Source organism: Schistocerca gregaria, chromosome 9 (genome assembly GCF_023897955.1).
Source record: "Schistocerca gregaria isolate iqSchGreg1 chromosome 9, iqSchGreg1.2, whole genome shotgun sequence".
NCBI classification, from domain to species: Eukaryota; Metazoa; Arthropoda; class Insecta; order Orthoptera; family Acrididae; genus Schistocerca; species Schistocerca gregaria.
The window spans coordinates 145,273,726-145,288,073 of NC_064928.1; the positions used below are offsets into that span (position 1 = coordinate 145,273,726).

The 14,348-nt window shown below is 43.0% G+C and overlaps 1 protein-coding gene across 9 annotated transcripts in view; it reads right to left on the reverse strand.

The window, feature by feature from the left end:
• The window catches only part of LOC126292093 (uncharacterized), an 88,772-nt gene that overhangs the window by 2,202 nt on the left and 72,222 nt on the right, over positions 1-14,348 (reverse strand). Inside the window, exon 1 of one of the 9 annotated variants that reach the window (XM_049985909.1) lies at positions 7,764-8,071. The exons of the other annotated variants lie outside the window; for them this stretch is intronic. Coding sequence (XP_049841866.1) covers positions 7,764-7,834 — 71 coding nt within the window. The 5' untranslated portion in view covers positions 7,835-8,071. Of the gene's footprint in view, positions 1-7,763; positions 8,072-14,348 lie in introns of those variants that run through there. 9 annotated transcript variants of the gene reach the window in all.

Sequence of the window (14,348 nt, forward strand, 5' to 3'; positions counted from 1 at the left end):
AAGTTTCTCAGCAAAGGGCTGGTTTCTGACACTCTTTCCATGAGCTGGCACAGTCTAAAAGAGAATAATGCTTATGTTGTACATACGAGTTCTTCCAATAAGTAAGTCTCTACTACTACCCTTCCAGCACCGAAAAGAATAGTATAGACCAAAGACCAGGACCAATCAATAGAGGGTAACTTGAGGTGGTTATTTGGATGGAGGGAAGGTGAAAAGGTGACAAAAGAATTAAGTCGGAAAGAAGAGGCGAAAAAGTGGAAAGGAAAGGGGGGTAAAGAGGAAAGGAAAGGGGGGTAAAGAGGAAAGGAAAGGGGATAAAGAGGAAAGGAAAGGGGGTAAAGAGGAAAGGAACTTTAAGGAAAGTAAGTAAACAAAGTAAAAGTAAACAAAGAGAGGAAAGAAAGGAAATACAATAAAAAGAGAGGAATGGAAATAAATAAGTAATAAAGAAGAGGAAGAAAAATCGAAGAAAACGATAACAATGTAACGACAGTATAAAAGAAATGACAAAAACGACAAAATAGAAGGAAGGTATTAAGGGAAATGTAAATGACGGAAAGAAGGGAACGAAAACAGGAAGTTACAAATGAAGGTGAGACGGAAGGAACAAAACAGCAATGAGATGAATATTAGTGTTTCACTTCCAGACGGCGCTGACTTCGTTACAGATGAACTACAAGCTAGTATAGGCAAAAAGATCGAAGTAAATTGTTATAAAACATACGGGAAACAAACGCATTAGATCTGCTTCAACAGGAATGCCCGAACATTTCGATTCTGTGGAAACAGGTGTGGGAACAGGCAACCAGAGGATTATTGTAGCTGTGTTGATTACTGGTTCCCAACAGAAGGCTATGTATGATACGTGCGATAGCATTTCTGCTTACTAGTTCAAAAAGAAAATGTTGATGAAGTACCCGCGCGGCCTGCCGTGAACATTCAGCTTTCTGGGGAACTTGCAGATTCTGTGACTCATATTTTCGAATATTATATGTCACGTGCTAGCAAACTATTCATGGAAGATAGCGAGAGCTGAGAAAGACTAACCGTGCGTCATTAACAAAGCTAATGCGAAATCAAAGATGGGTAACAGATTCAGACGAAACACTATAGTTTCTGGCAAAATCTGAAACAGGTCTAAACAAAACCAGCACATTTTGTGAGAAGCAATAAATTTCATAGGTGCTACCTGCTCAGTTGACGCAAACCTTGCATTGGTATTACCTAAAGTTATTCAGTGGATTAATGTTGCCAATCTAGATGTTCTTTGTCGTGGTAGCTCCGAAATGGTTGTAAAATGAAAGACGGGAAATATTGAAATTCCTGTCTTTTCCATCAAATAGGACATTCTCCAGGTTTTGAGTTTTGCTTATCGCAAGTACAGTGTGGACAGAGCAGCACAGTATTGATCCCACACGTATTGCTCCAAAATTCATTTCATATGAACTATTAACTTCCCTAGGAACCTGCACAGGTATCACTCACCACCTAAACCTGTAGCGTCGTCATGAAGTAAGTTTCGATATCTGGTGACGTTCCCCACGAAGTGTCATTGCCTAGAGCTCCCAGAGTTTGATATCCGCCTCTCTTGAAAGCGAGTCCACTTTTTCAAAAGTTTTAGCAATTTACTTGTCATATCAGAGGTAGAAGAAACATGTGTGGACACTAAGCCACAAGTCAATTACCTTGGACAGACAGATTCCTCTAATTTCCTTTTAATACAGAGGACGGATGTAAACAGAAAAGATGTGGAAACAGTCATCGAAATTAAACAGTAAACTTGCAATAAAAGCATTAACTTGTCATTCCAGTATTTGCTGATCGGCTTTGGAGTCTGGTGACTTAAGGCGGGCGTTAATTCTCTCTATTCATTGCCGTGTAGTATTTTGAGTCAAACAACGTGAGAAGTACCTATGCCTGAAATTCTGCATAGATGGTGGTATCTGCAGACTTTCAGGGTATGTAAAAAACACAAATTGAACTCTAGGGAAGATATTCTTTACATCAAAACATTGCAAAAAATTCATATGAGCTTGAGCCCAAAAAATCCTTCGTCATGGACGTTTGGAAGGAATTCCTTTTAGTGAGTTCTGGTTTTGTAATTTACCTCAAAAGTGCCTATATGAACTGACCTTTCAGTTTGCAGTTGCTCATGTTTCGTTTTACCTGATTTTGTTTGTCCTGTTATAGGGTAACTTTCATCACAGTGATGCTGTCAATGACTCAAATGACGGACATGCACTACATTTATGGCCTGATACGGGAATGTGGACACAGCACGCCAATGTTATGTTGAGCTGAACGTAATCCAGACAGACAGCTACTTGTGCAAGAACGTTTGACCAGAGACGCTCATTTGAGAAGAGTTGCAGATGGTGTGAGGCCCACGCGATGGATCAACGCCAGAGTTTTAAGGATCAGTACGAGGAGAACTGCGAGAAGGGAAGGCGCCAACCACAGGATGATTGAAACATTCTGTATGACAACCTGTATGCGTATCATATTCAACGAGTATAGGTATTAAATGAGGCAGACTTTCATCCAAGAATAACATTCAGACAACACGTGTTAGGGAAGGCGCTGCGTCCCTGCAGTTCTTGCACGTACCGCGTGGCTATAATTACAGTGTAGCTACACACAGAGGCACAGTGTGGGCTGTAATTATCGTACGGCAGCGAAGCGAAACAAGATACGCATGCTAATGCGTTAATGCGGAACCCATTTACGCTAGAGAACATTAGTTCCAGTTGCGGCTTCCAGGTGCTGTACACTGTGGTGTGGTGTGTCAAATACCTTAATTCCTCTAGGTACAGCAATAATTATTGTTGCTGATGTAAAGTATGCTCGTTGTGGTCAGTGCGTACTCTAGGATGCACTAGCACACAGTCTGGAGTCCAGCAGAATGAGGAACTAATCCAACAACTCATGCACATTGATTCAAAACAAGGATACCGTCGTACAAGGGAATACGTCTTATTTAAATTAATATTAATAGTGGTGGCCCATTAATATGATGGACCTTGCAGCTATGAATAGAACTAAACGGACCCTATAGCAAATAGATTTATTGGCTTTGAGCGTGAAAGTTACCAACTGGCATCTTAAGAGGAGCCATTAATAATCGGACAAGGGTAACCTTCACACAGGTGGCTATGGAGGATGAAATGCAGACACTGCCAGTGGCTGCGTAAATTTTTAATTAGATGTAGAACGTACACGGAAAGATAGATTGCCAAAATCGCAACGAGCTGGATGCGTTACTAACATGGAACATCTTGAGTGCCCGGTCGCAGATTCAGTCTTTAGTAAGACTCATTTGAAAGTGTTAACATCTGTGAAAGGAAAAATATTAGCTGCTGACTCCTCCTGTGTGTCAGGAGGGCGACAGAAAATGAGTGTCCGGGACGTGGGTTGTATGTACTACACTTTGCGAAATGTACACTACTGGCCATTAAAATTGCTACATCACAAAAATGACGTGCTACAAACGCGAAATTTAAATGACAGGAAGAAGATGCTGTGGTATGTAAATGATTAGCTTTTCAGAGCATTCACAGAAGGTTGGCGCCGGTGGCGACACGTACAACGTGCTGACATGAGGAAAGTTTCCAACCGATTTCTCATACCACAAACCAGTTGACCGGCGTTGCCTGGTGAAACGTTGTTGTGATGCCTCGTGTAAGGAGGAGAAATGTGTACCATCATGTTTCCGACTTTGATAAAGGTCGGATTGTAGCCTATCGCGATTGCGGTTTATCTTATCGCGACATTGCTGCTCGCGTTGGTCGAGATCCAATGACTGTTAGCAGAATATGGAATCAGTGGGTTCAGGAGGGTAATACGGAACGCCGTGCTGGATCCCAACGGCCTCGTATCACTAGCAGTCGAGATGACAGTTATCTTATCCGCATCGCTGCAACGGATCGTGCAGCCACGTCTCGATCCCTGAGTCAACAGGAGGACGTCTGCAAGACAACAACCATCTGCACGAACAGTTCAACGACGTTTGCAGCAGCATCGACTATCAGCTCGGAGACCATGGCTGCGGTTACCCTTGACGCTGCATCACAGAAAAGAGGGCCTCCGATGGTGTACTCAACGACGAACCTGGGTGCAGGAATGGTAAAACGTCATTTTTCGGATGAATTCAGGTTCTGTTTACAGCATCCGTCTTTGGCGACATCGCGGTGAACGCACATTGGAAGCGTGTATTCGTCATCGCCATACTGGCCTATCACCCGCCGTGATGGTATGGGGTGCCACTGGTTACACGTCTCGGTCACCTCTTGTTCGCATTGACGGCACTTTGAACAGTGGACGTTACATTTCATGTGTGTTACGACCTGTGGCTCTAACATTCATTCGATCCCTGCGAAACCCTACATTTCAGCAGGATAATGCACGACCGCACGTTGCAGGTCCTGTACGGGCTTTTCTGGAGACAGAAAAAGGTTCGACTGCTGCCCTGGCCAGTAGTGTATGTTGTCGACACTCAAGAAATGTTCGAAACAAACCACTAATTTCGACGATGAATACCGAATGAAAAAACGCGCCACAGCGATCACAAAGCTTCGCACCATGAAGATCGAAGGCTAATTTCTTGGGAGATACGAACTGAAGAGGACGTTCAGGTAGGTATCCAATCCTAAAGAGTGCATAAAGAATGAAATGGGCGTAATGGGCTGATGAGACCATCGAATGTAATGGCGCGTAACTGCATGCGAAACAGTACATTGTGGAGCTTATCGGAAACTGCTGTCCTTTAAGCGTGGCTGTAGATAAAGCGATAATACGTTTTACAGGCACGGATAAGCAAACATCCAAAAGCTGACTATGTCCAGCGGTTCCAGGTGGGATGCATTGCTGTGTCACACACTTTTCAGGAGGGTTGGTTTGCTATAAATGAGTGATTTTTTACGCTAATTAAAAATCAAGCAGGAGCACATTATTTTGACTAGCTACAAGCCAAAAGTAGTGCTCATACCACAGCTATAGTTCTCTAACCCCCGTTTTCCCACTCTTGCTTGCTGAAACTTAAATATTCACATATGTCCTTACCAGTTATGGCTCACGACGAAGGAGCGTAGGGTACAAAGCATCACCAACTTCTTACAGCGCAATAACTTCGCAGCCAATTTACCAACCAGATTAACAGTCGGCATAACTGCATAAGAATGCGCTACGGAATTGATGTTAGTTCTTGATACAACTCTCCTGGTACCTCTAATTTCCAGGTTTCCTTCCATATGCCGCTCATCTTTAAATCCAGATTGGCTGAAGTTGGAAATAATTCCTTAGTGCACGACAGGATCAATTTGTCTACCCCATCTACAAATTTCGGAGCCGATTCCGCAGTTAATTGTGCCTTATCAAGATGACGCTTTGTTTGAAATTTCGATATCTTCCATCTCTCAATTCTGTAGCACTGAAATTATACAACGATGCACTGCTCCCCTCGAAATCACTGTACTCTACCTTACGTGCAATTTGATGTGCATAATTATTACACACAACCTGTGAATTGTATCTAGCTTCCAAGAATTTTTAGCATATTGCAGCCCCGTCAGGAACTGTGATAGGCTAATATTTTGTAGCATCAGCCTCAGTTGCACAAATTTTCTGGTCTTTACCAGGTTTCGGCTAAATTTATCTAGCCTTCTTCAGAATCAAAAAAATTACTAATACATGCCTGAGTAAGACACAGTCAACAGGCACAGTCTCAAGAGGGCTAGATTGATCTAGCCGAAACCTGGTAAAGCCCAGAAAATTTGTGAAACTGAGGCTGGTTCTTCAAAATATTATTACAGGGTGTTTCAAAAATGACCGGTATATTTGAAACGGCAATAAAACCTAAACGAGCAGCGATAGAAATACACCGTTTGTTGCAATATGCTTGGGACAACAGTACATTTTCAGGCGGACAAACTTTCGAAATTATAGAAGTTACAATTTTCAACAACAGATGGCGCTGCGGTCTGGGAAACTCTATAGTACGACATTTTCCACATATCCACCATGTATCTAGCTTCCTTGAGGAGCGCAAACAGCAGTTTTTGTAACAAGTGCGTCTAGTCCTCCCTTGAATATCCGCAATTTTTTTATGCATTACACGGTCATATTGCTGCGATCTTATTTCAAATATGTTCGAAACTGCTTTTTCACTATGCTCTTTATCATCGTCCACGTACGTTACTATGTTTAGTTCCAGACTCTTGAGCAACGATTGTCTTTTACTACGTTCCATTGGAGTTGGAATTTTTGGCTACCCGTCCAACAAGGATGATTAACTACATGGCTCGACATTTGTTTCCCTGTAGCTTTCACTTGTTAAGTACGTATCGTCATCGTTGTATTCCTCGTACACATTGTCCGCACTGTCGAGTGTATACGATGCCACACGTTCCCCAGACTCATTTTTGCAGAAAGGCTAATATTTCACTGCCATTTCTGTCTCACTCTGTGAAATTCCTTGTGTTCCTTACTGACGAAATTTCAACTCTTAGTAAGAAAGTAAGTAAATTATTATCCGCAATTTGGTTATATTTTTGTATATTTTGGTAGTACGGTCGTTTTACGTTGACGACGCATGCTTTGTTTATTTGTTGTTATATCTTTGCAATTTTCAAGCTGCTAGGTTAGTTTCGTTATCGCTGCCGTGCCGTTAATCATGGATGCTCCGTTGTCTATTTGCACCAAAGAAGAGCAACGTTCAGTGATCCGTTTTTTGTGGTCGGAAGGCATATCAGAGGCCGAAATTCATCAAAGACTTTCGTTACAACGGAGTGTCTACCAATTGATTGAAAATTCCGAAATGGTTGCACAAGTGTTACCCACAACGAAGGATCCGGACGACCGACCGGTTACCGCCAAAAATGAAAAAAACCATCGTTCTCGTGAAATGATTCTCTTAGACGATTAACTAAAGGCTAAGTGGCACATCGTCTGCAAATTAGTCACGGTTCTGCCTATGAAATCATCCACAATGGACTTGGGTTTCATACAGTTTGTGCAAGATAGGTTCCAAAACAACTCACACAGTTGCATAAACAAACGCGCTTGGACATCTACAAAAAACACTTGGAACGCTATGGTAACGAAGGGGACAACTTCTTAGGATCATAACTGGTGACGAAACATGGTTCTATCATTACGAGCCGGAGAGTAAACGACAGAGTATGGAATGGAAACATCCAAATTCGCCATGCAAGAAAAAGTTCAAGACCCAGCCGACTGCAGGAAAACTTACGCTTACGGTTTTTTGGGACGCACAAGGTCCAGTACTGGAACATTATTTGCAAATGTGTACGTTACAGAGAGATGCTTACTACCAGCCTAAAGCCTGCAATTCGAAGCAAACGCCGAGGATTGCTGTCAAAAAAGGAGTTGTGTTGCTGCACGACAACGCCCGTTCGCATACTGCTGCCCACAAGGCTGAAACGCTGCAGAAACTCAAATTTGAAGTACTGGATCATCCTCCATATAGTCCCGATCTTGCCCCCTTCCGACTATCAGTTGTTTGGTCCACTAAAACAGGCATTAAGGGGCCGTCGATTTGCCTCGGGCGAAGCAGTGAAAGGAGCGGTGCATTCCTGGCTCGCAGCTCAACAGAGAACTTTCTTTATTGAGGGCATCAGGAAGTTTGTAGAACGATGGACGAAGTGCTTTGAAACGCAAGGAGATTATGTCAAAAATGATGATCTTTAAGTTTCCTATTTGATTGCAATAAAATTTTATAACTACTTTGCAGATAGTGATTGGCTTACCCTTGTATAATGGGAAGTTTGCTTTGTTTATCGTTGGCATTTGCTCTGCTCTGTATCAAAACCACTAGCATTGCAGCACTGCTGAGTGTTACACGGCGACTAGGCGGTTCAGCTGCGCTCCGTGTTCACCACTGGACACCTCCAGTTCTTCGCACTTTTGTTACTACCAGCCAATATTGTAGTTGCATGGTAGGTAACATGTGGGGCGTTAAATGCAGCGAACATCATTGGCCTTTTGCGACCTCGCACTAAACGTGGTTCTTGTAAGATGGCGTGTTCGGCTCTTGTGAGGTGTCGAAATTTAGTGACTGTAAGAAGACATAAGACGAATTAGATTAAAATTTCAGTTGGTACGATGAATGGCAGCTATCCTTAAATGTGAAAAAAAATGTAACTTAATGTGAATGAGTTGGAAGATGAAACCTCTAATGCTCAGATACAGTATCGCTAGTGTTCTGCTTGACACAGTCAAGTCATTTACATATATGGGCATTACAATGCAAACTGATATGAGGTGGAAAGAACTTGCTGCAATCATGCGGCTGGTCCTGGCGGAGGTTCGAGTCCTCCCTCGGGCATGGGTATATATATACACCAGACACAAATATTCCACAAAATTAAAATGGAGAAAACGACAGACTGGACACAACTTTCACGTAGAATCCGAGAGGCCATGAAACTAGCACAAGCACCGCGCACAAGGAAACACCGTTGGTGGAACCACACATGTGACCAAGCTATTGAGCAACGAATAAGTGCATGGAAAAAAATTTAGTAGCCATAAATCCCAAGAGAATTGGATGAACTTCTTGAAAACACAGAAGCAATCAAGCAAAATCATTCGCAGTGAAAAACGACAGCATGATAAACTGCGACTGACGGAGATCGAATCGGGCTTCATGAAGAACAATATAAGAAACTTCTACAGAACGTTCAGAGAAAATATGACTGGATATCAACCACCCAACTTATGCTTCAGAAGACCGGATGGAACCCTAGAAACCAATACCAAAAACAATTGTGACATTCTGGCAAAGTACTTTGAAAAACTGCTCAACACAGACCCCCAATGGAAGAAATGATGACAGAAACGAGCACGTACAATCCAGGTAGTGAACCTCCAACTCTAGAAGAAGTTAAAGAAATAATCAAGTCACTCAACAATCGTAGAGCACCAGGAGAAGATGGCATCATCGCGGAAATATGGAAGTTACAAGATCCAGAACTACTGGAAGACATCCACAGGACCCTGGAAGACTTCCACAGGACCCTGGAAGACTTCCACAGGACCCTGGAAGACACCTGGAAGACACCTGGAAGACACCTGGAAGACACCTGGAAGACACCTGGAAGACACCTGGAAGACACCTGGAAGACACCTGGAAGACACCTGACTACTGGAAAACTGCCGTGATACACCCACTACACAAAAAAGGCGACAAGACTGACCCGAACAACTACAGAGGAATATCCCTGCTACCGGTCACATACAAGATCCTCTCTAAAGCTTTACTGAACAGACTAGAATGCCAGACCAACCACTTGATTGGGGAATACCAAGCAGGCTTCCGTAAAGGGCGGTCTTGTGCGGAACAAATTTGAAACCTGAAAATGATTTTACAACACAAACAGAACCTGATCATTACCTTTGTCGACTTCAAAAAGGCGTACGACTCTATCGACCGGAAAACTCTCTTCAAAATTCTAGCAGAATACAAAGTAGACAACAAAACACGGGCTATCATAGAGCAAACTTTAACCAACACGAAGTCCAAAGTAAAGTTCTGTGGGGAACTATCAGAGCCCTTTGAAATTCGCACAGGTGTCCGACAAGGCGATGGCCTCTAACCTCCCCTTTTGAATCTGGTGTTAGACAAGGTCATAAAAGAATGGGAAACATCACAACAGGGGATAACTTTAGGAAACCTACATATTAAATGCCTGTCTTTTGCAGACGATTTGGCGATTATCACAAAAGGTATGAAGGAAACAGAAGACGCTATTGAAAAACTGCAGGAAAACGCTTCCAAAACTGGACTACATATCTCTTACTAAAAGACTCAGTTTATGAGCACAAAGAAACTCATCTCTGAACACAAAGTATGGCACGATTTACAGAACGGCAAACTTCAAATACCTCAGTGAAACACTACAAATGAGTGGACATAACAGAGACTCAAACGAAGAAAGAAAGACTAAACTGGACAAGGCATACAAATTAGTGTGGAATCATTACAACAAGAAGTCTATCTCACAAAAAGCCAAATTACGCCATTACGACACGGTGGTGCTCCCCGAGGCACTATATGCAGCAGAGACCACACTAATCCTAGGGCATACACGTATCAGACAGTTAGAAAAAGTAGAACGGAAAATACTTAGGAAAATATTTGGCGCAACTAACAACAGTGGAATATGGATCAAGAAACCTACAGAAGAACTATACAAACATACGGAGACAATCACAGAAAAGATTAGAAAACGCAGACTACAATTCTATGGACACCTATACAGAATGCCATCACACAGACTGACCAAACAGATCTTTGACTGGGTAACAACTAGAAACAACAAATGGGTGGCAGAGGTAGAAAACGACCTGAACCAACTCAGCATAACAGGAGACACAATAAACGACAGAATAAATTTCAGAAACATCATTAAGAAAAGTAAACTACATGAGATACAATGTGACAAACGAACAGGCATGAAATGGACTGAAGAACGCAAGCAAGATCACAGCCAGAAGATGAAAGAAATATGGGCAGCCAAAAAGGCAATCAAGATGAAGCCGAAGAGACAAAGCCGACAAGAAGCGTGGACAGAGGACCGGAAACAGAAACACAGCGAGCGAATTAGGGAAGTTTGGGCAGCAAGGAAGGCAGCAAAAGGAACTGGCCATGTAGTTTTGTCCAAATGCGCTCGTTAAGGGCAAAACACCAATAATATATATATTTTATTGTATTTTGCCCTTAAAGAGCGCATTTGGACTAAACTACATGGCCATTATATATATATATATATATATATATATATGTGTGTGTGTGTGTGTGTGTGTGTGTGTGTGTGTGTGTGTGTGTGTGTTTTTCCTAGGATAATTTTAGAATTTTTTTTTTTTTTTTTTTTTTTTTGGGAAAGAGCTTGTGAGATCTGTGGCAGGGAAGGCGATGGTCGATCTCGGTTTATTAGGAGAATTTTAGAAAAGAGTGGTTCGCCTGTAGAGGAAATCGCATATAGGATTCTGGTGCGACCTATTCTTAAGTACTGCTCGAGTGGTTGGGATTCGTACCAGGTCGGATTGGAGGAAGACATCGAAGCAATTCAGAGGCGGTCTGGCAGATTTGTTACCGGTAAGTTCGAACAACACTTAAGTGTTAAGGAGACGTTCTTTTCGACAAACACTATTGAGAAAATTTAGAGAGGCGACATTTGAAGCTGACTGTCGAACAATTCTACTGCCGCCAACATACATTACGCGAAAGGACAACGAAGATACGAGAAACTAGGGCTCATACGGAGGCATACAGATAGTCTTTTTTCCCCCTCACTATTTGCCAGTCAGGAGAGGAAATGACAGGTAGTGGTACATGGTACCCTCCGCCACGCTCCGTGCGGCGGCTTGCGGAGTAGATGTAGATCTTCCCAGCGATAGTAAGATTCGTCTAATCAGTCATGTCTCCAGCTCGAAGCGTAAAGCAAAGTCATCACTGAACGAATACCCAAAGCGTAAGTGTTTTCGCTAAAAGCTGTCTGAAAATCGGCTGTCTTGCCGCCAAAACTGGAAATCGCTGCCCAATGTTGGCGGGTATTCCGAGTTGCGACGAATGAAAAATGTGTAAAAGCGTTAAACCATCTACTACTTTCTTCTATAGCATTAAGCTTGTGTCACTAGCTCATAGGCGGGCAGCTAGAGTCAGGATATTTCTCCCAGTCCGTGACTTTATTCTGGAATGGACAAATGAAAAGCTCTGCGCATAGGCACAGTCGAAATTGACAGCACTCTGAAGTTCGCAGCTCGTGGTCGTTCGGTAGCGTTCTCGCTTCCCGCGCCCTGGTGCCCGAGTTCGATTCCCGGCGGGGTCAGGGATTTTCTCTGCCTCGTGATGACTGGGTGTTGTGTGATGTCCTTAGGTTAGTTAGGTTTAAGTAGTTCTAAGTTCTAGGGGACTGATAACCATAGATGTTAAGTCCCATAGTGCTCAGAGCCATTTTTTTTGTAGTCTGAAAGTTTAAACTGGACGTTACTCCGAAGCATCGAAACGCCTTGACAGATGTTGTCCAAAGATCTCGTATCTGGCTCAAGGGGCGCCTGTGAAGAATATCGATGTTTCCTTCGGTGGAGGAATGCCGTCTCCCGATGCCTTCTGGGGAGCATGCAGGGGGATAAGAGGGCCAGACTTGCTAGCTGCCGGCGTGCCATTGATCAGAGAGGTACAGTTTTATATCGGCAAATTCCTTTTAACGGAGAGTAATCTCGCGTATCCACCTTGTGATCTTTCAAGTCTTGAAATCACCACCAACTACATAAAGACAGAAGTGCAGCAAAAACATCCACTGGCAGCGCTACTCGATTTGAAATTAAAGAGCAGTGGCCTCTACGACTTCTTGATCAAGGGATCTTGCTTATTAACCTCTTAAAGATGTTCGTTGAGAGTTTCAACGAGAAATTGCCACGTTACAAATGTTTGTGATAGTACGACATCCTCGCTGTCATTTCACAAGCCATAACGAGAGTGAACTGTACAACTGTCGAGAAGGGAGACCGTGCGCTGTTAGCGAAGCTGTTTTATGTGAACGGCAGCAGCTACAGTGCTGAACAGAGAGAGAATCGCCGATTGAAACATCTTGAGCAGAGGCCCAATGTCATTAAATGGTTTTAAGATGATGATAATGAAATTCGAAAACACGGATTAGCTTAGTGTGGAACCTGAAAGAGGGAGGAGGGGGGGGGGGCGTCCTATCCTGAAGGAACTCATTGGCGAGGTTGCTGTTGCTGTAACTGACGATGAAGCTAGTGCTCGGGCAATGTCACGAGAAATGTCCATCCCACCGTCAACAGCGCGCAACGATTTGCTGTGTTTTACAGTGGTACCTGTATAACTGCAACTGGAACCTCATGATCAGCAGCAACGTTCTGAATTTCCTCGTCTATTTCTGAAGTTGATGACATGTGGCCAGGCAATGTTCTGTTGAGTGGGCACATTTAATCTACAGGTTGCACTGAATACATAGAACTGCATAATATGGAGTGCTGTTCAACTGCACGTTATACACCGCAGTATGTGACTGACTGGTGTAGATTCACGATCACCTTTACTTTCGATCAGTTTTTTCTTGAAGCGAATACTCCCAGGGCATCACGACACCTACGTGTTAGCGAGACCTTACCCACCATGTGATTCCTGCATCGGCAGAGCGCATCTACGTGGAAAGTTCTATTTTCATGCAAGATGGGGCAACATCATCTGTCGCTGGCCCAGCGAAAGATCTGCTTCATGCAACCTTTTACCTTCATGTTATCCCCTGAGTTTTTCCAGATGCACCGTCCTGCAGGATCGCCTGATCTGATCCAGGAGAGATTTGGCTCTGGGGGTATCCAAAAAAATTAATTTATCAGGAACACATTCGGTTTTAATCTGATCTGAAGACCGGTATACACAAACACGTTGCTCAGATTAGACTGGAATGCTGTGAGCTATTGTTGATTACGTCATTTTACGAAAGGAACATTTCATCGACGTCTCTGATTTCTCATGATGAACAAGTTGCGGTAAAGGGTAGTTAATAATAAAATCAACATTGTGCCTTTCTCACTTGTTTGCCCTTTTCCGCCCATGTCTCATTCCTAATTCACTACATATGGAAACATTTCTATAATCTTTATCGTATTCACAGCGCCAGATTTGCACCAGGTGGGCAAAATTGGAATTTTTTTTCCAGCGTAGATCGGTTCTGTATTAACGCATTGGCATATCTACCACGTTCCCCTTCCATACGTTAATTACAGCCCACTTTAATTGTGACTACCTGGTACCTAGTCACTAATAAAGCTGGCATTTCACCTGATGGGATTTTCAGTCATCAGACAGCTTACACTACACTCGTTCGTCCTCTGTTAGAATATTGCTGCGCGGTGTGGAATTGACGCAGGACATCGAAAGGGTGGGAAGAAAAAGGGCAGCTCGTTTTGTATTATCACGTAATAGGGGGGAGTGTGTGGCAGATATGATACGCGAATTGGGATGGAAGTCATTTCTTTTTACGAAATTTCAGTCACCAACTTTCTCTTCCGAATGCGAAAATATTTTGTTGAGCCCAACCTACATAGGTAGGAGTGATCATCAAAGTAAAATAAGAGAGATCAGAGCTCGAACAGAAAGGTTTAGGTGTTCGTTTTTCCCGCGCGCTGTTAGAGAGTGGAATAGTAGAGAGATAGTATGATTGTGGTTCGATGAACCCTCTGCCATGCACTTAAATGTGAATTGCAGAGTAGTCATGTAGATATAGATGTAGATCGTAACGTCTACGCTTACGAAAAACCTTACAATGAGATGTGAAGAGTCACGAGATAGCGACATGCAATAT